This window comes from Spermophilus citellus (genome assembly GCF_964194105.1).
Source record: "Spermophilus citellus genome assembly, chromosome: 3".
Classification (NCBI taxonomy): Eukaryota; Metazoa; Chordata; class Mammalia; order Rodentia; family Sciuridae; genus Spermophilus; species Spermophilus citellus.
Window position 1 is genome coordinate 25634774 of NC_138184.1, and position 24361 is coordinate 25659134.

Genomic DNA, 24361 nt, shown 5'->3' on the forward strand with positions numbered 1-24361 from the left:
GGAGCAAGAAGTGGTCTGTAGCCCTGGAATTAGGTCTCAGTGGGCTGTAGCCTTCACTAACTAGTGCCTGTCAGTCTTCCACTCCACCCCATTAGTTGGGACAGGATGTCTAGACCAGGCAGGAGTTAAACATTTCTCTTCACCCAGATTAGTTAGAGCCTGATAAAATCTCAATAAATTCGGCTCTATTAAAGTAACTTCTCTTGAGGGTAGGCCTTGTTAAGAAAAATAGAATGCTCTAACTCATTTCAAGTGGTTACTTTCCTCTTCCCCTGCTAGAAACATAAGGAATCCCCCCCAACACCCTGTTATTTACTGTGAACCCAGGAGAGCCTCTGGAGTAAAATTCACAGAAGTATGGGGGCCCTTCCTTGGACTTTTGTGATGTCCATGTTGAACCTCCAGTAATTTTTCATCGACAGTCCAGGTTTTCTTATCCATCTCCTATTTCCTGTGGAGGTTTCTTCTTGTGGATTTCTGCTCAGGTAAATGGTAATTTTCTGTGTCACTTACCTCTCTCCGGTTGGAGGCAGTGACTTCATGTGACTCACTTTATCTGACAGATTTAATGTGGTTTTCAGTTTGTTCATATTTTTACCTGTTACAGTTGTATGGTAGGTAGCTCCTTCCATGCCAGATCAGAAACCAAAAGTCCTACCCCAAAGTTTTATTTGCTAAAGTTATTCTCAAATTTGGAAGAGTTTGGAGATGCCATTAAGTCCATTGCCACAAGAAATTGCTAAATTTGACCTGAAGTTGCCTCTATAGGTAGTGAATTTAATATGTAACCAAGCCTCAGCCCATCACAGCAGTTGAGCTTTTAGCACATTGCCAAAACATGTCCAAGTAAAGCAAATGCCTGGCTGTAACCAATCAGGCTATTTCTGTGTGTGTGTCTTCCTTTTGTTTGTCTACCCTACCCACATCATTGAGTGGATCTCTCTGAACTTTTATTGATTCAGGATATGGTCCAATTCATTAATTGTCTTTTTTTCTCCAATACTGTTAAGTTTAATTTGTCTTCTGTTTTTTTTTCTTTTAATAAGATGTTTGACAACCTCCCTCTGCCTCTACCCCGCCCCCCCACAAACATCTCCCTCCATTCCATGGAAAGATGATTCCTGGTGAGCTTACTGACTCTTCCTATACAGAAAATTATTCATTCTACTTAAAAGTGTCCTAGTTGTTAGAAAATTCCTGTTACTTCCTTTTTTGGTTTTAGTTGTGCACTAAAGTAGAGACAGCTTCACAATGAGAAAAGGAGCCATACAAGTTGTTGGCTCTCCCTGAAGGAAGGCAACCGCACTCCGGTCCCACTGGCAAGAAGGACAACTAGATTGCATGGGGAAGTCAGAGACCTTCATGCCCACTGGAGTTGGGCTCCATCTCTCAGGTTCATGTAGTAGAGAAAGATCCCTGGACGGAGAGTTGAGTGTGATCTTGGAAAGGCTTCCTTCAAGAGGAAACCTGTTCTGGACCTTGAAGCATCATGAGGAGTCTTTGGCAATCTCACTGGGATTGGGAATTGGGGAGGGCAAGGTTAACAGGAGAAAGAAGTAAACAACAGCAACAACAACAAAAATAGAATTTGAAAACTATTAGAGGCAAAGTGAGACCAGTGACATCCATTGTTATGGTTTGGAGCTCACATGTGAGACAACGCAAGAAGGTTCAGGGGAGAAATGATTAGGTTGTAAGAACCTTAATCCAATCAGTGGATTAATCCCCTGATAGGGATTAATTGAGTCGAAGTGACAGGGTATGGCTGGAGGAAGTGTGTATTGGGGCATGGCTTTGGGGTATGTGTTTGTATTTGGCAAGTGGAGATCTCTCTCTCTCTCTCTCTCCCCCCTTCTGAATCATCATGTGAGCTGTTTCCTTCTGCCACACTCTTCCACCATGATGTCCTACCTCACCTTGAGCCCTGAGAAATGGAGTCTACTGTCTATTGATTGAAACCTCTGAAACCATGAGCCCCTAAATAAATTTTTCCTCCCCTAAAATTATTCTGGTTCAGTTTGTTAGTCACGGTGGTGAGAACGCTGACTAAAACATCCATTGTCTCAGTACCGATTTGGGGATCCTACTTCCAACTGGAGATGAGTTCTAGGAAGGTGTTTAGTCATGTCTTGCTTTTCTTTTGGAGATTTTCTAATCTTTCTTTTTCTGTATCCAAGAAGTGGAAGAATCCTTGGAGACCTTCCAGTCCAAACTTTTCCTTTACTCAGATAGGGAAATTGAGGCTCAGAGGTGGGAAGGGGCAGATTCAGGATGAATCAGTAGCAGAACCCAAGCTTCCTACCTCCTAGCAACCATTTTCTTGGCAAGTCAATAGAGGTGATGCAGAGAATGAGAACACTCAAGCAGGCTAGGTAGAGAAAAAGATAGAGCTGGGGACAGTGATAAGCCTGATCAGGGAATTTGGGATGAGCCAAGAGGAAAGTGCTCTCCTTTGGCAGCCTATCACCCACAGTCTACCCTACCTTCAACAGCTGGGCCAGCTAGGTGACCAGTATAGGCACACAGTATCCAGAACTGCCCTGCGCAATCTTGCTTCCTTGTGTTTTCTCCACTAGTGTTCCTCTGCCCATCTTTTTTTTCTTTTTTGGTGGTGCTGGGGGCACTCTACCAACTGGGCTATATCCCCAGCCCATCTTTTAAGATGGTTCAAATTCATAGCAGGAAGAACTTTTCCCATACACAAGCAGGTTGTGTGTTCATGTGCTATGGTATATATGTATGCATGTTCCTGGAGTGTGGTGGAGGAGAGAGACTTTGTCCTGTATTCCTGTTATCACTGAGATTGTTTGAGAACTCTTTTCTCAGCACTAACCTCAGGCAGCTGCATTTATTGTTTTCTTGGAGATGATAATGGTTTCTTCACTGATTAGAGTAGTACTCAAAATGCAACTCATAGTTTTTGCATGGAACTACTTTGCACTCTTGGATTGTGTTTGGTGCTTAAAAAAGAAAAGGCTCCTGTGCCTGACACACCTAGTAGTGCCTCCTGGGCTTGGCTGGTGTTGCATACTATCAAACACTAGGCATCTATAGGAGAAGAGGAAGTCCATCAGGGTTAAGAGTCTGGGTTAGGTTTTTGGCAGAGTTAATATGCAGGCTGTTTTTTTTTTTTCTTAGTTTTGACTAATCACAAGATGTTTATTGACCAGACTGTTGTTCCTGGAGAGCAAGATGACTCAGAACAAAGGAGACAGATGCCAAATGAAGGCAGAGATGCAGGAAAAACTGAACAGTGGAAGTCCTTCTTACAGGAGTACTTGGCAATGGAGTACCAGGTTATGAATGGGAAATAAATAAGTAAATAGTTATGTCCCATGTGAATGCTTTCCAAAGAGGGACCTCAACAGAGGAAGCCTTCAATAGTCAAGTGTGCAGGACAACCTGCTTTTGCAGTGGCTAACAGTCAGCCTCTCTCCCTAGCAACCTGCGTCACCACCCAAGGAGCTCATCAACAAAGTGGCCATGGTGATAGGGATGGAGGTTATGCATGGGCTCAGCAACATGGATTTCCTCTCACTGAGGCCAACCTGGCCACAGCCGCTGCTGAGGGCCTCATCTGCCAGCAGTGGAGAATGGCATTGAGCCTCCCTGGGACATCATTTCTCAGGTGATCAGCCAGCCACCTGGGGACAGGTGGATTACATTGGACCACTTCCCTCATGGAAGTGGCAGCATGTTGTTCTGTTAGGGTCTGTAAACAAGTCAAGATGGCGCCTGGCATTTTGCCAGAGGGAGTGGTTTGTGAAGTAACGCCAGCGAGCCATTAAGTGTGGAGATTCCTTATTGTTTGACTGCTGTATCTAGTTTATGTTAATTAAGATGAGCTGGGTGTAATGTAAATATACCCCTCCTGTCCTACAATAAACGGCTCCCACTCCTGCTGTATCAATGTGCATAGTTGCTCGTCACCCCCCCCCCCCCCCCCCCCCGTTATTTTGCTGCAGCTGGACTGCGGCATTGTTCTTCCTGGAATAGATACTTTGGGTTGGGATTTGTCTTCCCTGAATGCACTGCTTCTGCCAAAACCACCAACCACGGATTCATGGACTACTGTATCCATCATTGTGGTGTTTCGCATAGCACCACTTCTGATGCAGGAACTGGCTTCACAGGAAACAAAGTGCACCGAGAGCACATAGTCATGGAATTCATGGGTCTTTCTGTGTTGGGGATATTATCTCACTGCTTGTACTTCTCTTGCACATTCAATACTTAATTTGGAGCTCATCATCAGTGCAGACAGGTGCCTGGTTTCCCTGAGCTGCCTATAATGCCTCTCTGTACAGACACGCTCACTGTGTATTCAGGTCTTGGTTCTGGAATCAAGTTCTCACCAATCTTTCACTTTCACTAGAACAATGAATATCCTTGAACATCATTCTTTGGAGCACACATAGGAGTGCCCCTAGGTTCCAAGGAGTGGGAGAAATTCATTTCCATTTCCATCTTCCTCATTACAGGTAAAGTGCATTGCTGCTTCTATTACTAAAAGACATGCATAATTCAAGTAAGGCTTTACAAACCCATTGGATGTCTAATGTAGAAGTCACTCTTTGTCCCAACATAACATGGCACCCACCACCACTATTTCTGTGATCCCCAGGAGATGGAGTCTGCAGGCTGGTTTTTCTTGCTGTCCTCCTGACTTACCCTACACTGTCTAATGTGGGCTGGTCTCTAGAGCAGCCTCCTGTTTCTCGGAGACACTTGTCTCAGAATTTGGATTCTCTAGCAAATGGAAATGTTTGAGCTGGTGTGAATTGTTTAGGATGTTGCAATTGGAGGTGGGGCGGGTATGGCTACTGTAAGCTGTATTAATGTTTGGCTAAAGCTCAGGGCCCAAGAAATTGCTCTTAATTCCCCTTGTGATGCCTGCTCACAGTAAATAAAATAGCCTCAGATGCTACAAGCTAGACGGGATGATTTTTTTCATTATATTCTGCTTTTCTCAGATCACAACTAGGGAGCTGTGTGACAGGTGGATCTAGGCAAGGCTGGATTAAACATTAATGCAGCTGCCACTGCTGTCCAAAGGAACAAGTGCACCAGAGCTAATCTCCAGAGTTACCTGAGGAGTGGTGAACAGCAGCCATGGCTCAATTTGCCCAGGTTCTAGCTGAAATAGGTGACTTTGGTCGCTTCCAGGTACAGTTGACAATCCTGATGAGTATCCCCAACTTCCTGTCCCCCTTCTATATGTTTAGCCAGGTCTTCATGGTCCTGGATGAGGCCCACTACTGTTCAGTGGCCTGGGTCAAGAACCACACGCTCAACCTGAGTGCAGCTGAGCAACTGACACTGAGTGTGCCTCTGGATGCTGAGGGCAGACCTGAGTCCTGCCTCATGTTCCGGCCACCCCCCAATAACGCTAGCCTGGAGGACATCCTCAGCCACCGCTTCAATGAGACACAGCCTTGTGAGACCAGCTGGCACTATCCTGAGGACAAGCCCCAATCGCTGTTGAACGAGGTACGGCTGGCCTTGTGCCTATCTGTCCACTTGTCTTGGTCCCTCTGCCTGACCCTGCACTATCTGTTGCTATCTGTAACTCTTCCTGTGTGGCTGACCATTTGTATGCCTGTTTTAACTTTTGCAGTCACCTTCTTTTTTCTCTTTGTCCTCTGCCTTTTGGTCCATCTAGTCTCTATTTTCTCTGTATGCTCTGCCTGCCCAGCTCTCTGTTCAGTTTTGTCTGTCCTTTTGTCTCCAGGCTTGTCCTTCTGTCTGTCTGCCCAGTCACCTGCCTTTATGCCTGTGCCCTGTTTTCCTGTTCTGATGCTGCCTCTCTCTACCCCGTGTTCCTAGCTGTCTATTTGCCCTTGTCTTTCGGCTCTCCCTTGCATGTCGGCCTGATTACCTGTCCTGTGCTTTCCTAACTCATAGGTTGTTGCTTTCTCTGTCCACTTGTTTTCCATCCTGCTTGCTTGACTTGGCTTCCTACTTTCCGGCTTCTCTCTGTAGGTCCCTGCCTCTGGGATGCTGGAGAACACTCTCAACTCTTAAGACTCGTCCTGTGGATAATTAAGCACTTGCTCCTACTGACTTCATTCTCTTAGGAGAGACTTGGGTACATTTACAGAAAGATGCTCTCTCTAGCCACTTTGAAGTAAGAGGGGCCCTCAGAAACATCTAGCTCCTTGCTGTTGTGGCTTCCCGGTTGTTAAGGTTTAGACACAGAGTCCCTCTCCAAGGACCCCTGGTGGTCAGGGAAGATCTGGATCCCTTGTACTGGAGTAAAGGGCTAGGTGGCCTCTGAGGCCCAGAATTTGCTTTCTCCTGAAGACAACTTTCTAAATGAAGTGGTAATGTGAGCTGGGTAACAAGATGCTCAAAAATGTTGACAGAGAAGAGGTTTTTTTGCAGAAAGAGTATCAAAAGAAAGGCCTGGAAGCCAGAAACAGGTGGTTTTCAAGGAGTAGGTAACTTGGTATGCCTGGAATAGGGGTGGCAAATGTAAACTAGGATTTGTAGGGGATATTTTCAAGGATCTGGCACCTGTTTTGCTGTTGCTGTTTGTTAAAAAGTAACTTCCCCTTTAAAAAACCAGCAAATGACAAACAAATTTTCTTGATTGCTACCTGAGTTTCATCAAGCACTGGATCTACTCAAGGGGGAAAAGAAAAGGTACCTGTCAAGGAATGTTATAGTTTGGATCTCGAATGTCCCCCAAAACTCATGCTTTGAAGACCTGGCCCCCAATGCAGTTCAGAGGTATAACTTTGGGGAAGTGATTGGGTCATGAGGGTTCTAAACTCATTAATGTTCTTCTAAACTCATTAATGTTCTTCTAAACTCATTAATGTTCTAAACTCATCAATGTCCATTGATGGATTCCTAGCTAAATGGACTCCTATGGAATGGTACAAATTGTAGGAAGTGGGACCTAGTAGAAGGGAGTGGGTCCTTGGGGGCATGCCTTAGGGATCATGAAATAAATGAGTTTGCTCCACCACATGACCCTTATCAGAACATTCTGCCTCACTACAAGCCCATAGCCTTGAGTCCAAATGATTGAAACCATGAGCCACAATAAATCTTTCCTCCTTCAAGTTGATTTCCTCAGGTATTTTGTTATAGCAGATGGAAAATTGACTAACATGAGGAATATATTAATAAATGACAGCACACACCTGAAGCCCTTCTTTAGCTATAAGAGGCTCCAGGGCAACAAATATTACTGTGTCTAACACATTGATTAGGCCTTTCCATGTGAGTGAGAATACCCCATTTGACAGCCCTTTGGTCAAGGACAGCTTTTCTGAAGTCTTCTATTTGCTCTTGGCAAATTTCTCAATAGGAGAGGGGTCATCCCTGAGATCAATCTGTGTCTCAGCAAGCAAGATGGTAGATACATTATCTCAGGCACCCCATTTTCTTTTACTTCTAGTGCGGTCAGAGACCCCTGAAAAACAGAAAAGAAACACATTCATTTGTGGATGTTCAACTGCCATGATCTCTCATAATTGGCTTGTCCTACAGTGTCAAAAAGGTCAAGAGTCTGTGGCTCTCCACCAATCCTGTAACTGCATACTTTTCAAAAACAGCACATACTCAGGTGGAGATTTGTTTGTTGTGTTGGAGTCAAGTGTCCCCAATGGCACCACGGCTCCCAGCAACACACTCAGTGGTCTGCCTCACTGAAATTGTTTTGTATCCACTTGATCCGACATGCACAGACCTGAAACTGACTTCAGCTTCTTCAACAACCTGTGGGCAGCACTCAGAGGCCTCAATTCAGCCTCAGTCAGCAGCCTAGTCCATGCTGGCTGGGTTGGGCCTTGGACCTCTTACCCTTCCACTTCCAACCCTTCCAAGAACTGTGACTCTCAAGGGAGTGTACAACATTGGGACTTTGTGACCTGTGCCACAGGACAATCTAAGCTTGGTTCTAGAGCAGAGCTCCTTTGGAATGAGATCTTATGCTTCTGCTTTTTTTTTAATCTATGAAAAAGAGCTCTGCACACTGATGCAGAAGGTCCTCTCTAAGTGGACACCCCAGTGTCCTTAGTATAACCTGGGCTTCATATTCAAACCAAAATAAAAACCACACTAATCTGAAAAGAAAGAACATGTTTCCTTAAGGCCACATGCCCTTGAAGGTCATCGTACCTGTCTATTTCTTACCTTATCAGTGTAATATTTCCTGGCTCTGTCCATATAGAACTCTGAAGGGGAGGGAAACAGACTGTCAACGAATAGCAGAAACAGTAGCACTTTTCCTGGGATTGTGGACAACGTTGGAATGGCAAAGAATGAGAATCAGAAAAAACAGTCATTTTTAGGGTCTGGAGGTATAAAAATGTCTGGCATCTTTGAGGAATACTCAAAAAATGAAGTTTGGAAATTCTTGTAGGGTTACAGGTACAGTGCTGAAGAATATGGGATTTCTGCTAGAGATCCAAGAGGGCCTTGACGGTTTTAGAATAAGGAAGACATGCTCTAGAAATGAGGGTGGAATTCTGCAAGCTACTCTGGCTGTCCCTGAACAGAACCAAACACTATTGGTGTTAGGGCTGGGGAGGTGGATAAATGGCATCCCAAGTGCAGTCCTCTTCATCTCTGCGCCATTTGCAACATGATGACACTATGTGAGTTTGGGTGTACTTTGGCACCTCTCCAAGACACAGTCTCTGCTGCTGCTGAACAATGGACTAAGCGTGAGAATTTAATGATATAAGGGCTATAAACTAAAGGGAGGTAGTAGAATTGTGACTAGTGACTAGAGGTGCCAGACTTGGAAGACCCCCATAGCTTGGCATTCATGCCTGCAGAACACTATAGCCCTGAGAGCCTGGTAAGCACAGGGCTAGTATAGCCATCCTACAGAGCTTTACTGAGCACGGCCTGTGTAACAGCCACCAAGCCACGTATGTCACATGTGTTAGTTCCTTTAATCCTATCAGATGATACATACCATATAGCAGGTTTTATCACCAACTTTGTATGCGTTGAAAACCAAGACACAGATGGATAGACTAACAGGCTCAAGGTTACACAAAGTCACTCAGTTCTGACCCTAGAGTTTGGCAGTTGCAAACCTTTATTTATTTTAAATGGTATGTTGCTACAAAGGCAATCCATAGTTACTAGGCAAAAACAAACAGGATGGACCAACAGTTAAGAGCCCTTCAGTGTCCCATGTCATTCTCAGGGGTAATCAGTTAATCATTTGACATCTACTGAAAGTCCTTAAAAATTAACAGTTGTCCTTGAGAACGGAAGTGTGAGCACAGTGGTAACTCCTGGATTGTTTAATTTCTTGCTAAAGGTTATTTAACTGATGGTGATTGACTGGTCATCCATGTGCTGGCCTTGGTTCCTTTGCTCGTTTTCAGCAAACATTCCCTTAGACTCCACTCAGTTTCATTCCCGGCCTAGAGCAATAGAAATGTGTCAGTTCCACCAGCTGCCATTCAGCTGTGGGATGCAGGATTAGCTGCTAACCTCCCTCGGAGGAAAATAACAATAAGTCAGTGGCTGTTGTGGCAATGATCTGAAGTAATACGTATAAAGCGCTTAGCACCCTGTGCATGGCACAAAACAGGCACTCAAAGGCAATCTCACAGGAGGGAAGCTGGAGGAGGGTTCACATGGCACGTTCCCCTACAAACATTCATGTGTAAGCTGAGTTGTGTGCAAAGGGTGCAGAACGCCCATGAGGGGGTCATGTGTACTGTACGTGCACATGTAGCGGACATGTGTGCAGAGCTGTGTGGATCCACATATTTTCTCCACTTCATTTCCTAGACTGTGGATTAGGCTGTCTCTAAATCTCCAGGTGGGTAGGCAGCTTTTGCCCAGATGTATCTCCCACTATGTGTGTATGTTCCTCTGTCCCAATCAGGTGTGTGTGAATGCTCCTTATTGCCTGATTGCCTGTGTTTGGTGAGTGTTTCAGGGGATTTTGCAGCCAGATGAAAAAATTTGGAGAGGCCCAAGTGGGTCACAGGGATGTCTGAGCCGTGGGGAAGAGACCCTACTTGTCAGGATGCAACCATCAGTGGTAGGTCATAGGCTCTCAAATTTTATATCCTTAATGTGTCAGGGATTATACATGGTACCTTTAGGCTAAAAGAAATATGGTTCTATGTATTGTTAAGTCCAAAGAATAACACGTGTTTATGTCCTAACAATTTACTAGTGGTTTCAAAGAATAGTACACCTGAATTCAAAGAAAAAACATTTTATTTCATTCTTAAAGAAAGGCAACAACTTATTAATGGGGTGTATGTGACTCCTGAGCACACATAGCTTCCCAGCCCTTGGATACTGCCAGGTCCATTTTTGGTTCCCTGCTGATTTGTACATGGTTTACTTTTTTTTTTTTTTTCTACAGCTCTTACCCAAAACAGGACTTCACAGACATACAATGTCATTGACAGAAAAGAAGGGTGATCTCATGTTGAAGTACAAACTTATCCTGGGCTGGTAGTTTTGTGTGATGTCAGACAGATGTTAAATATCACTCTATTTGTTTCCCTTTGAATATACTCTGCTGTGCCCAGTGAGTTCACTGTGGTACCCTGGGGTACATTGGACACAGTTTGGAAACTATAGGCATGATCCCTAAGAGAGCTGTCAAGGGCTAGGTGGTGAAGAACTTGCCCTCAGCACTTCCCCCAGACTCACATCTGCCCGTATTTGCCTCAGTTCAACCTGGTGTGCCATCGGAAGCACCTGAAGGAGACCTCGCAGTCGGTGTTCATGTCCGGACTCCTTGCTGGGGCCCTCATCTTTGGGCCCCTCTGTGACTGGTATGAACCTTGACCCGCTCTCCCCTGACCTAGCATGTGTTTAGGCTCCTTAGGGCCCAAGTTTCCCCAAGTGCCCCTCATGCCGGCCTCCAGGAAGAGGCCTGGTTCCCACCACCCTCCATGGGGCTCCCAGAGAAGGGCCAAGTCTCCTCCCTCAGACAGCCCAGGTGAGGCCTGTGGGGTTTTCCCTGCTTCCTCCCCAGCAGGGCCCCTCCCCTTACCACACACAACTCTGCTTCTTTACCTCAGGATTGGCCGCAAAGCCTCTCTCCTGGTGCAGCTCCTCCTGACTGCCTTCGTGGGCCTGGCCACGGCCTTTGTGCCCAGCTTTGAGTTCTACATGGTCCTGCGCTTTGCTGTGGCTACCGCTGTCTCTGGATTTATGATAAGCACTGTTACCCTGCGTGAGTATCTGGCCCACGCCCGTGGGAGCCTTGTCAGGCACCCCATACCTGAGGCAGTCCCAGGGGAGCTTCTCGTGCAGGGACTGAGACCCCCATGCTGACCTGGCAGCATCTAGAGAGTAGCGGGGAGTGAAGGGGCAGGGTGTGGTCCAGTCTCAGCTTCTCTGTCCCCACAGTTTCAGAGTGGGTGAGCCCCTTGTGGAGGACTCGGGCCGTGATCCTGGCCCAGTTCACCTTCGCCTTGGGACAGATGGTGCTGGCCGGACTTGCTTATGGTATCCGCAACTGGAGGCTCCTTCAGATTGCTGGCGCTGTTCCTTTTTTGCTGTTCTTCTCGTACATCTGGTGAGGAGCCACTTGCCAGGAGCAAACCACCCCTAGGCCAGCTTTGTGGGGTGGAATGCAGTGGTCACACTCACCCCCTGGGGCGGTCGGAGGCTGGCCTGGGAGAGGAAGTCTCCAAGTATGGAGGTGCGGAAAGGCTAGGAAGGCTCCACGGGACTTCAGACCCCAAGGTCACAGCTGCTCCCGGCCAACAGGATTCTGCCAGAATCTGCTCGGTGGCTCCTCACCCAGGGGAGGATAGAGGAAGCCAAACAACTAGTTCAGAAGGCAGCCTCAGTCAACAAGCGGAAAATCTCCCCAGAGCTCCTGAACCAGGTACTTCCAGCAGGCCAGGGCTTGTCCCTGCCCCTGACGCTGACCCCCGCAGAGCCTCTGCATGACCCCTCACCCTGCATCTTCTTTCAGTTGGCCCCAGAGAACTCAGCCTCCTCAGGGAATGCCTTGGATCTTTTCAGACACCCCCACCTCCGGAAGGTGACCCTGATTCTCATCTGTGTCTGGTGAGTTGCCCAGGGCTCATGCCCCTTCCTGAGGACGGTGCCAATACGCTGCCCCTTCCGTGGCCACTTTTCCCATGTGTCCACCAAGCGGTGGGATGGTAGCTCTCAGGCTGTGTGCTCTCTCCCTAGCTGTGCCAGTGTCTCCTTTTGTGACACTGACCAAGGCAGACTATTCCTCTGGGTGTGATGGTGTTGCACACTCAGCAATGACAGGAACCCTTGGGTGCCTTACAGGTTTGTGGACAGTCTCGGGTACTATGGCCTCAGCCTCCAAGTGGGAGACTTTGGCCTGGACATCTACCTGACACAGCTAATATTTGGAGCCTCTGAGGTGCCTGCCCGCCTTCTCAGCATCTTCATGATGGAGAAGTTGGGCCGCAAGTGGAGCCAGATGGGGACTCTGATTCTGGGTGGCCTCATGTGTATTATCATCATCTTTATCCCAGAAGGTATGACTGGATGTTTCCCTCCCTCCCTGAACCCTGCTGCAGGGGCTGGACCAATGGCCATCACTCTCCTGTCGGGAGTAAAGGTTTCCCCAGGGTTTGGGTACAGAAGAGGTGAGGAGTTTGGGTGGACAAGGTGGCGGGCAGGGCCCAAGTGGTGGGCGGCCTACTTTCCGTGTGCTTGACCAGCATCTTCCAGCAGATATGCCCTTGGTGGTCACCGTGCTGGCCGTGGTGGGGAAGTTCGCTACTTCTGCTGGCTTTACCATCTCCTACTTGTACACTATTGAGCTCTTTCCCACTGTTGTCCGGTAAGAGCTGCTGATATGACTCTTGCTTTTCTGCTTCTAGGGCCCTGATTTTGGCCAGTCCTCTGCTACCCTCACCACCAGCCCACAAATAGTTAATGAGGCTGGTTCTGGGGCCCTGACAACCAGGGCTGTAGTGCAAGTCCCCAAGTATCTCTGGGCTGGCAGAGGATAGATATGGATGTAGGCCATGGCCTGGCCTTGTCAAGACAGGAATGTGGGAGAAGTTTCAGAACGAATGACCCAGGAGAAGAAACACTCAGATGAGGGAAGGGGTGGTTGGGAGCCATAGCCTTTGACCTTAGATGGGACAGGTCAGACAGGGAGCAGGCAGACAGGGAGGTCTGGAGGTGGGAGGTACATGCAGGGGCAGGAGCACTAAATAAGCCAGAGGAGACTGGAGACTGTGCTGGCCTTTGGCTGGGGGTGGGGGGGGGTGTCACAATTAGGGGTCTGGGGGTAGAGCTGTGGCCTCAGGTTGAGGCCAATTCTGCTCAAATTTTACTGGCCTTCCTGCAGGCAAACAGGCATGGGGCTGGTGAGCATCTTTTCAAGAGTAGGCGGCATCCTCACGCCACTTGTGCTCCTGCTGGGCGAGTACCGCAAGGAGCTCCCTATGCTCATCTATGGCAGCTTCCCCATCGGGGCAGGTATACTCTGTTTTCTGCTGCCAGAGACACGTGGCCAGGCCCTGAAGGACACCATCCAGGACCTGGATCAGGGGCCCAACACACGGTGAGCAGCTTGCTAGCTCTGAAGCCCAGGACCTGGGCCCCACATCAGAGGCCCCTCCACCAGAAACCCAGACCTCTTCTTCACCATTAGTCCATCATTGCTTAGTGGCCAATATGGATCCCTGTGGAACCCGACATCTTACTGACCTGGGGTCAGATTTCCCGTATTTTCAGGAGGGAGATGGTGAAGGGTGATGCCATGGGACCAATTTCTGGACAACCAATGACAGCCTTCTTTTCCCTGCAGATCTCCAACGGCCGTGCCCCCAGAGAAAGAAATGGAGGCTACGGGAAGTTCTACTCCAGGGGTGACCACTGTGAGCAGCACATATTTCTGATTGTGGTCTCTAAGAATCAGACCACCAGCAGCAGGAAGCTGCCTACCCATCCCTTTGTGTCCCCAAGAGGACACAGATCAGCCTTGTTTGTAGAGGCAGCACACAGGATACGGCCCCAGCCCCTGCCACTGCTGAGTCCAATCCTGGAAGCATCTGGGACGGGACTTCCCTCCTTCCTTCACCTCGCTCATTCCCAGAGCCCCACTCCAATGCCCCAAGTTAGGGTCTTGGGTGTGTCATGGGCTTCATTTGTTCTCTGATAGTTTGTGGGGCTGTGGCATCCTGGTCCCTCAGTCTGGAGCACCCCCTGCCCCCCAAACTCAGTCAAATCCAGAGCAGAGTACTAGATAGGGCCTTTCTGAGTAGTGGGATCAAGTGGAGAGGAAATAAATTTCGAGGTTGTGGACTCTACGCGGCAGGTAGATAAAGGGCTGTCAATGAGGAGAAGGTTGTAGTTTCTTCCAATGGCTGGACCAGGCCCCTCTGGCTAAGGTGCTAGGACCTTCAATCCTGCTAAGAGAAGACTGTCCTACATTCTCTTTGAAGTTGCCGCATCCCCTGCCCCACACTTAGCTCTTGCCTAACCTACGTGAGGCTCAGGGATGAGCTCTGCAGAGGGAGACTACATGGCTCTGCCCCTACCCACTGTGCTCTGCTGCTTCTGGCTCTTCGAGGGCCCAGGCAGGGAAGGGAGAAGGGCAGAGGTCTTTATACTTGGCCACCAGTCACTGTTTCCAGGCTTCTACTGATCTTCCAGTGCATTTTGACAGGCTTCTTACCTCTGGCTCTTCCGTGGGGCCATATTCATGAGCCTTTCAGAGATCTTCTCTGGGTCACTGTGTTGTTCCTTAATATGAGCAACCTCCTCACAACTGACCTCTTTAGACCCTTCTTCAGTTCCCACCATAGCATTGTTCCATATAGTATTACTGCTGGCATCCCCAGACTTTAGAAGACCACCTTGTTGGGTGGTGGACTCCCAGCAAGCTACTTCAAGCCAGGTTACCTTCCACAGCATCTTTCTGGCCCACAGAACACCATGTATCATTGCTCCACCAAGTGGTGGAAAAAGAGCTTGCTCATTCATTTTCCCCAATCCTTGCTCCAGCTCACCTCCTGCCAAGCAGAAGATTTTAGTTTTCTTTCTCACAGGAACCCCTTAGAAGGGTTTTGTATTAGTCTCTTTTCCATTACTATAATGAGATACCCGAGGCTGGGTGATTTTATAAAGAAAAGAACTATATTGAGCTCACAATTCTGGAGGTTCAAGGGCATGGGTGTGGTAAGAGCCTCATGGCAGATGGCATTGCAGTGGCAGGAGTGTGGGGGAGAATGAGAGATCACATCACAAGCCAGAAAGAGCAGAGGGGCCACTAAGCCCCATCTTTGGAAGGTGTTGTCATCTCTCACATTGCCACACTTTGGCCCAAGATCCCAAAACATGAACCCTTGGTGGGGACGACACTGAAACCATTTCCAAACCATGGCAGGTTCTTCCAGAAACTAACTCCCTTGCATTCAACTTTTCTTATATAATGTATAGAGGTGGTCAGTGATGGACCAGTTCTTTGTGCATCCAGCATGGAAGTGTCCAGAGCCTCTCTTTCAAATACATGGATATTTCATACAGTTTTGAAGTGATGGGTGAAAGTTCTATTCAACTTCCTACAGCATACAAACTCATCAAATACCAAGCTAAACTCTCCTTGTAGGGACACACACAGTCTTCCTTGATATAATGTGCCACCCAGGTTGAAATTTCCAATATGTGACGGCAAAACAAAACAAAACACACCCTGAATAGATTTAGGGAAAGGACCGTTTCAGAGTTGTAGGGAGTTTCCTCCCTAAGATTCTAGACACATGCTCCTCAAAGGAGGCAAAGTGCTTGTCATTCCTGGAAGAGCCTTAAAGGGGACCCTTTGTTGACACCAGTGTAAATGCAGAGATTCACCTAATGCTTTTGGGAGTCTTTCGGGATTTTTATTTTTAGGGATTATGGGTGCTTGGAGACAAAAGATCTTTCTCTATGTATTTATAAGTATCCCCAGGCTTATTCTGGTTAGTGGGTAAATGTTTGTCTTTTTGCAGTTGCTGATGGGAGGTCACTAGCTGGTACCTGTCGGACGCCTGATCTCGTCTTAGCCCTGAGGAGCACAGCAGAAAGGGGATCTCACTGTGCCAAGCAGTGGCCAGCATGTGCCAAACGGTGGCTGTCCTCCAGAGGGTGTTATTGAATACAGAATAACCCATATTTATGGCACATGTTAGCAATGAATCTACCAATATTATGGTTGGTTTTGTAGGGGTTGGTGCAGGACTTAGATCTCAAGCCTAACTTGCAGGAGTACCTCCCATTCTGGGTCTCAGCCTTCTTATTTTAGAATGCTAGCATGTATGAGGCCCTGGGTTCAATCCCTAGCACCCCACCACCCCACAAAAAAGAAAAAGAATGGACAATTTCATAGGTCCCTTTGCACTAATCTTCCAAGATTATAATATTGGGAGCCCTGACTGGGCATGGAGAGCAAAGGAGTCTAGCAATCTGCCCTTGTCAGGGGGACCTCTGAAATTAAAACCACCATTCTTCTCATCTTGTGTTCTCTGCTTCCATTTCCAAAGCCTAAGCTGTCCCCATATTTCCCCAGCCAAACTGCACCTCTGCCTTGACACTGTCCCCTATAAACTATCTTCCACCTCACCCAGTTCTATCCACAGGTACAACTTGTGTATGTTAGTCAGCTCTGTGTGACAAAATACTTGAGGAAAAAAAATTACAGGAGGCAAAATTTATTTTGGTTCATGGTTTTAGAGGTTTTAGTTCTTATTTGTGGGCGTGTGGTGAGGCAGAGGAAGCATGTGGCAGAATAAAGATACTTACCTGACAGCAGCCAGGAAGCAGAGAGAGAAGAAACAGCTGGGGACAAGCTATTGTCCCCAAAGGCACATCCCAAAGCACTGGCTCTCTTCAACTAAATCACACCACCGATAATTCCTTCATCTCCCGATAATGCCATCAAGTCACAAATCCAACAATGGATAGACACATTGATGAGGTTAAAGCCCTCATGATCCAATCACTTCCCCAAATTCCCACCTCTGAACATTGCTGGGGACCAGGACTTTGACATAAGTCTTTCACAAAAGTCTTCATATTCAGACCATGACACTGTGTCTCTGGAACTGCCACTCAAAAGCCAGCAGATGTCCCCACATCTTCAGCCCTTCCTGGAAGGTTTTGCATCCCCAGCCTCTTCCTCTGACTCTGAGCTTGCTCACAGCTGGGGAGCTGTGGGAAAGGGCTCTTTACTCTCCACTGCTTCTCCACCATTATGTCCCTGCCTTCTTGTAAATCCCCTGTTGTGGTGGCCTCTTTCTCTCCCTTGCTCCCACCTCTTGACCTCCAGATCACACAGTCCCATTCATCTAAAACTCTCCTGCCTGGTTCAGTCACCCCTTCTCCTCCAGCGCTGCCATCCTCGTAGGAAAATCCCTCTCCACCTCCAATTCTTAAAGACATTTCTGGCATATAAATGAATAGATGAAGGGCCCTCTAACTCAGACTTCCTGCCTTCTCACCACTGCATTCCATCTTGGTCTCTTTGTCTCATTATTCCCAACTGACCTAGCCATCGAGGGTTGCCACAGCAAAATATCATAGACATTTCCTTAAAACCAGAAATTTATTTTCTCAAAGCTCTAGATGCTAGAAGTCTAAAATCAGGGTGCAGCACGGTTAGGTTCTGGTGGGGGCCCTCTTCCTGGCTTGCAGATGACCACCTTCTCTCTATGCCCTCACACAGACTTTCCTGGGTATATGTGCAAGGAAAGAAATTTTTCTCTCTCTCTTTTTTTTTTTTTTTTTGTGAGGCCACTAATTTCATCTGGAGGGTCCCGCTCTTATCTATGGCCTTATCTAACCTTAATTAACTCCCCATGGTCCCATCTCCAAATACCAGAACATTGGGGGTTAGGGCTTTGATATGTGAATTTGGAAGCAGGGGAAGATACAAGCATTCTTCCTATACTGTTTTTGGTTTCATTGGGGCCCTCTGGTCTGCTGACCCTTTGCTTTCTCCCTACCTCTCTCTGTCCTCTCTACTCAGATGAGAGAATGGAGCCAACCTTTTAATTTCTATCGAGATAGAGAGCATTTTCATCTCTGGCCCTACACTTTAATTCTTTTACCCTGTGGTTGTGTCCCACTAGCAAAACCACAGCAGCATATGAGCTCAATTATCTGCCTGCTCTTTCTCTGCACCCCCCACCACTGGTCATTGCTAGAGAGTCACATGCTGGGCAAGTCTATTTTCCATGGATTCATGGTTGCCAGCCTCAACCAGATCTGTAAGGGCCCAGGACCCCTAGCTAGCTTGCTTTCCATCTCCAGTGGCCATTTCTAACCTCCACTGCGTGTGCTTCCCATCCTCCACTTCCTCACTGAAAGCACCTTCTCCTTTTAGAAATAGGGAGCCACCATGTGGCCATTCCCTAGACTGCCCACCACCTAATCTTTCACCTGCCCCTCACTGTTCCCTGCTGCTGCATGAAGGAACCATCGTGCACAGAGATGGCAGAGACACCACTGCGGGCAAGGCCCTTTCCTCTGCTCCCCCCTCCCATCCCCCCCAAGACCTGGGAGCTGCTGAAGGCAGGGCCTTTTCCTTATCAGCCTCTCTTCTCTATGACCCCCATCTTAGGCAAGGGGTCTGGGCATCAGGCAAGTTTGTGGGGACCTCTGAATTGAATTTGCTTTTGCCCCCAACTTTCCTTTGAGGTGAGAGATTTCAGCTCCTGAAGTTTCTCCTGATCCCACTGGTCTGATGAGTCACTGGCTCTCAACCAAGCCAGGATCACCATTGGCCAGAGAGTCCAGGCTACTTGCCTACAGAGGGGCCTGGGACAGGCCTTGACAGTCATCTCTATTGGGTTTGGGAACAGTCTAGCTTCCAAGTACCCAGGACATGGCCAGGGCCTCCCTGGAGCTGGCCTTTCCACTGCAGGTGGAGGTGGTGGCCTCCCCAGTGCCTGGTTGCCTCCCTCCTCAGAGATTTCGGCAATGGGGACCATCAGTCCTGAGCATTCAGCCCAGGTGAGTAGAAAGACCCTGATATTTACTAACTTTCTCAGTCTCTGATCAAGAAAAAAAAAATATGACCTCGTGATTTTTAAGTATAGATAATTAACATCTGTTGCTAGTATGAATAAACTCACATGTGTAAGAAATAGTATGTTTCTTTGGATTATGCACCTCTGCCTCACTGAGCTGATGGAACATTCTGTCCAGAGACTGGGCCAAAAGACAGGGGTCTGTTATAACCAGAACAAAGGGGACTCCTCACCCTGGCCATCAGCCTCATGGAAGACTGGTAGGTGCCACCTGCTTGGTCCCTTTGGCCCTAGCAGTGCTGCTAGGGGAATTCAGAGGAGGCTAAGGGGACTAGCACCAGCTGTTCAGGTGACCCACAGACGTCAGGGAGGCCTGGTAAAAGAGGGAGGATTGCAGTGCCTGCCCCAACACAGGACGATTGAAGCCAGAAGTAAATCTCAAAGTCACTGGAGGGAGGTTTCCCCGTGTTTAATATTTCAGTGGCTTTCCTCAAATATAGGGAATTCTTCAAAAAGTGTTTTCAATATATTTTGGTGCCCCAGTTTTGCCAGCATCCGGAGAACATGCTGTGTTTGCTGATCAGGGAATCAGGCAGCCCTGGGTTTCAGCCTTCCTTGCTTTTCCTGTCTCTCTGGGCCCTGTGCTGGGCAATGGGCAGTGGAGAGAGCAGGGCACGTGGGGTCAATGTCCTGCTTGGCTCAGGCTGTTCAGAGATACCAAGCTTCTCTTTTTCATCAAGGGTTTTTCAATTCCCCTGTAGGGCCTGCCTCCTAATGGGCCCTGTGCTGATTCCCCACCCATACTCCACACCAAGATTAGAACCATGATCCCACAAACTAGCAGAGGAGGCTTCTGGCTCATGGGGAAATGGTTCAGAGACAGGTGGCTCTGACCACTCTTGGCTGGGGTGTGTCCCAGACAGAGCAGAGGTGTTGGGGGCAGGGACAAGCTGTTCCCAGCTGTGGGATCAGGAAGGCTTGAAGGACAGCTGACAATCAAGTGGTATCTCGACAGATGGGAGAATTTCCCTCAGTGGAGGTAGGGCCCTCCTGGGAGGGTGGACGTTGCAGGTACAGGAAATACTTTGCACAAAGGCACAGAGCTGGTTCATGTGCACAATCTGTCTTGTCCCATTCTGTCCCTAGGGGCTGTGCCAGTTGTGCCCCTAGAGTAGAATGCTGCCCTCACCATTCCCAGCCCACCCTCTCCACCCCATTATGACACCATCCCCTAGCCACCGATGGAACCCAAGGGTTCGTTTCCAAGGGTCTGGCTGGCCTGGACTGTGGTCAGGTGGGCCCTGGCTTTGGCTGTGGTCCTATCTCCAGGGAGGAGGGCCTGGGAGGTAGTGGAGGGTGTCAATTATGATAACACCCGGCAGTTGTGGGGCCATGTTTTCAGCGCAGATGTGGACAGGAGCCTGCCTGGGCCTGTTCGGCTGTGGGGAGTCTGTGGAAAGAGCAGGCTGCCCTCACAGAAAGCGTGAGTTCTCAGGCGTGGCATCTGGCCATTTCCTGTCCTCAGGTGGAGTGCTCCTCCTGGCCATACCTCTCCTAGGCCTCAGCTTCCTTTGTATGTTGAGAGCCAATTGCCTGGGGCCTGCCCACCTGGCAGAGGACTGTTGGGATCAGTAGAGGGAGGGAGGGCTCTGGGGCCTTGTAGACTGTCAGCCTCTGTGGGTATTCAGATGGTGCGAGGGAACACTGAAAGGGACCCTGCAGCAGGAGGCTGGGATAGCTGGGGCTGGTTTAGAAACCAGATCTGTTAGGTTCCCTCCCAGTTTCCCTGGGCAGTCTCCTTCACCTGCCTCCTCCCCTCCCGTCCCATCTGCACCCAGTGCCTTGATTTCCTATGGTCCCTGTAACACATTCACACTTGCTAGCTTAAGACAACACACATGGATACCTTATAATACCAGGCTCTAGTCAAGGGGTCAACAGGGCTGACCTCCTTTCTGGAGGCCCTAGGGGATACTATTTCCTGACCTTTTCCAGCTTCTCCAGGCTGCTGCCTTCCCTGGCTCATGGCCACCTTCCATCTTCAAAGCCAGCAATGGCCAGTGGAATCTTTTGAATGCTGCCTCTCTCTGATTCTGACCCTGAATGCTGCCTCTCCTGCTTCTTCTTCCACATACATGGGACCCCAAGATTACCTTGGGCCCCCTTGGCTAATCCAGGATAATCTCTTTGTTTTAAAATCAGACCATGAGTAACCTTAATTTCATTTTCAGCTTCAGTCCTCATGTCACGTAAGTTGACATATTCATGGGTTCTGGGGACTGGGATGTGGACATCTTTGGCATGACCAATCCCCAGCCAACCAACTCCACTCTCCTGCATTCAGGCATGCTCTTCCTCTCGTGCTCTCTCTCTGCTCCTTGTACCCCTTCTATTCTTATTGATTTCAAGGAATTCCAGACTCTGGGGCTGGGAAGGAGATGTAGACAGTGAAAAGGGAAAGAATGATGCCAGGCGCCTCCTGTTGGCAGAAATAAGAAATAGCATGACCCATGCCGAAGCAGAGTGGCTCCTCAGTCTGAAGAAGTGGACCCTGTGCAGCTTTACCATGTGGGCATGCCGTCCCATTGGCCAGACTTCACAAAGAAGATGCTGAATTTATGGGAAATCTGTGGGCAGCTAATTCACTCTGTAAGAGAGAGAGAGGCATCCTTGGGGACTAGCCAAAGGACAGGTGTCTGCAGGCTGGATTTGTCCAGTGGGCAACAAGCTGGAGACCTCTTGCCTGGATTATGGTATAGCAGAGTCATGATCTAGGAGGGAGGCAGCCTTCTAGTGTGGCTGGAAGGAAACTAGGGGGGAAAGGGATGTGTCCTTGAGTGTGTGTCCAAGCAGAGAGTGAGCTCCTCTCCATTCCTGTCTACTCTGTCCCAGAGTGGAGTGCAGGGCTTACTGTGGCTCCTGAAAGTGATCCTAGCAGTAGCTGGGATGAGCAGGGTAGCATGGTAACATGTTAGGTGAGGACCACATGAGGACTGATGACCAGATTGGGCCACTCTTCAAGGGCCAGGTTTAAGGGGCGGGGATAGATTTGGTGTGTGCAGCTCGGTCTTCCTACAGCTTCTCACCCTCGGGCCCCACAACTGTGCAAACCCCAGCCAGGCAAGAGCCATGGTGTCTCAGCCAAGACCTTTCTTGAAAGACCTTTCTGGAGAAACCTTCCTGGATGACAGAGAGTCTGCAAGGAGATTGACAGAAATGAGAGAAAGAACTCGGAAGAGATGCCCCAGTTCATCATCTGAACTCTGTCTCTGTGTGTCTTATTCAGTACTCAAGAAACAAGTTTCTGCTAAACTAAAGGCCAGAGCACGGAACAAGTGTGAACACATGGAAGGATGTCCCTTCAGAGGACCTGGCCTGACAGTACGGGTGTTCAGCCTCCATCAGAATAAAAAGAAACAGCAGGACAGAGACGGGATAGTGTCCCATCATATCCGTGAAATGACCTCAAATCAATACAAACTATGAAGCCCAGGGCTGGTGTAAGGAAACACCATCACAAACAGCTGTGGAATGAAATAGTTTTCTCCTTTTGGGTGACACCCGGACACGTAAGATACAAGAGGCATATGACTAGTCCCAGTTCTTGGATACAAGCCCTGGGGAGAGAGCCCTCTGCTCAATGATGGGTACAAAAGGGTTACCTGGAATCCCGAGAAGACAATATGGAAACCTGGATGCCCAGCTGCATGACAAAGTAAACAATGCCTTAATGAAAACTGCAGCCAGTAACGAGGTCATTGTGAGATGAGTTCAGGAAAATACTGAGAGCAAGGAAGAGCAGGCAAAGGCTCACAGGACAAAGCACGCCCTAAATAACAGATGTCCCTGCCACCTCCATCCATCTCAGAGGGCAAGCGTTCCTGCAGAAAGGATGAGAATGTTCATTTTAGGAAAGGGTCCTTGTGCACCTGCGAACTCAGCGCCCAATCAAAGAACCAGAGCATTACTAATGACTTATACCCCCAGATCTTTCCTGCCTCCCCCAAGAGGTGATTACCCTGAATTTCATCCTTGCTGTCAAAAAATTTGCAAAGCATACCTAGACCACATCTAGCTTTGCTTGCTTTGGAACTTCATAAAAAGCTCCAACTCCCAACTGGTTTTTAGACTCCTCATGTTAATAGATGGAACTGAAGTTTATTCATTTTAACTGCTGTATTTCACTATGCAAATATATCACAATTGAGGCCTTCTGCTCTTGATGGGCATTTGAGCTTGTCCTCCCCACGCCCTTATTTGAAACGCGTCATGGACATTTTTCTTCTCATGAGTGAAAAATAGATTCTACCCAGTCAGTATTGTCAAACTCTCAAGTTTTGTCATCAAATCAGTGTAAAAATCTTATGGATTTGCTTTCCCCTCATTGTTAAAGAGGTTGAACATCTCTTTCTATGATTGCGGATCACATGAACTTCTTCTTCTTGAAATGCCTGTTCATGGCTCTTGCCCATTTTACTATTATCATCGTCTTATTGATCTGTGGAGGTTCTTGACATAGGCTGATCTCCATCCTTTTTAGTTTGTGTGTATACAAGTAGCTTCTCCCAGTTGTGGCTTTTTAAAAAACTTTTATTGTTGGTTGTTCAAAACATTACATAGTTCTTGATATATCATACTTCACACTTTGATTCAAGTGGGTTATGAACTCCCATTTTTACCCCGTATACAGACTGCAGAATCACATCGGTTACACATCCACGTTTTTACATACTGCCATACTAGTGTCTGTTGTATTCTGCTGCATTTCCTATCCTCTACTATTCCCCCTCCCCCCTCCCCTCCCCTCTTCTCTCTCTACCCCCTCTACTGTAATTCATTTCTCCCCCTTGTATTTTTTTCCCTTTCCCCTCACTTCCTCTTGTATGTAATTTTGTATAACCCTGAGGGTCTCCTTCCATTTCCATGCAATTTCCCTTCTCTCTCGCTTTCCCTCCCACCTCTCATCCCTGTTTAATGTTAATCTTCTTCTCATGCTCTTCTTCCCTACTCTGTTCTTAGTTACTCTCCTTATATCAAAGAAGACATTTGGCATTTGTTTTTTAGGGATTGGCTAGCTTCACTTAGCATAATCTGCTCTAATGCCATCCATTTCCCTGCAAATTCCATGATTTTGTCATTTTTTAATGCAGAGTAATACTCCATTGTGTATAAATGCCACATTTTTTTTATCCATTCGTCTATTGAAGGGCATCTGGGTTGGTTCCACAGTCTTGCTATTGTGAATTGTGCTGCTATGAACATTGATGTAGCAGTTTCCGTGTAGTATGCTCTTTTTAGGTCTTTAGGGAATAGACCGAGAAGGGGAATAGCTGGGTCAAATGGTGGTTCCATTCCCAGATTTCCAAGAAATCTCCATACTGCTTTCCAAATTGGCCGCACCA

At 47.9% G+C, this 24361-nt stretch overlaps 1 protein-coding gene across 1 annotated transcript in view; it reads left to right on the top strand.

Moving 5' to 3' along the window:
* Nucleotides 1-5112: 5112 nt before the first annotated feature.
* SLC22A13 (solute carrier family 22 member 13) overlaps nt 5113-24361 on the top strand; it is a gene marked incomplete at its 5' end in the record, with an annotated part of 55275 nt that continues 36026 nt past the window's right edge. The window contains 10 exons of the mRNA XM_081288169.1: nt 5113-5490; nt 10672-10775; nt 11025-11179; nt 11356-11524; nt 11719-11839; nt 11930-12024; nt 12259-12473; nt 12673-12781; nt 13298-13513; nt 13760-13829. Coding sequence (XP_081144295.1) covers nt 5113-5490; nt 10672-10775; nt 11025-11179; nt 11356-11524; nt 11719-11839; nt 11930-12024; nt 12259-12473; nt 12673-12781; nt 13298-13513; nt 13760-13829 — 1632 coding nt within the window. The remainder of the gene's footprint in view (nt 5491-10671; nt 10776-11024; nt 11180-11355; nt 11525-11718; nt 11840-11929; nt 12025-12258; nt 12474-12672; nt 12782-13297; nt 13514-13759; nt 13830-24361) is intronic.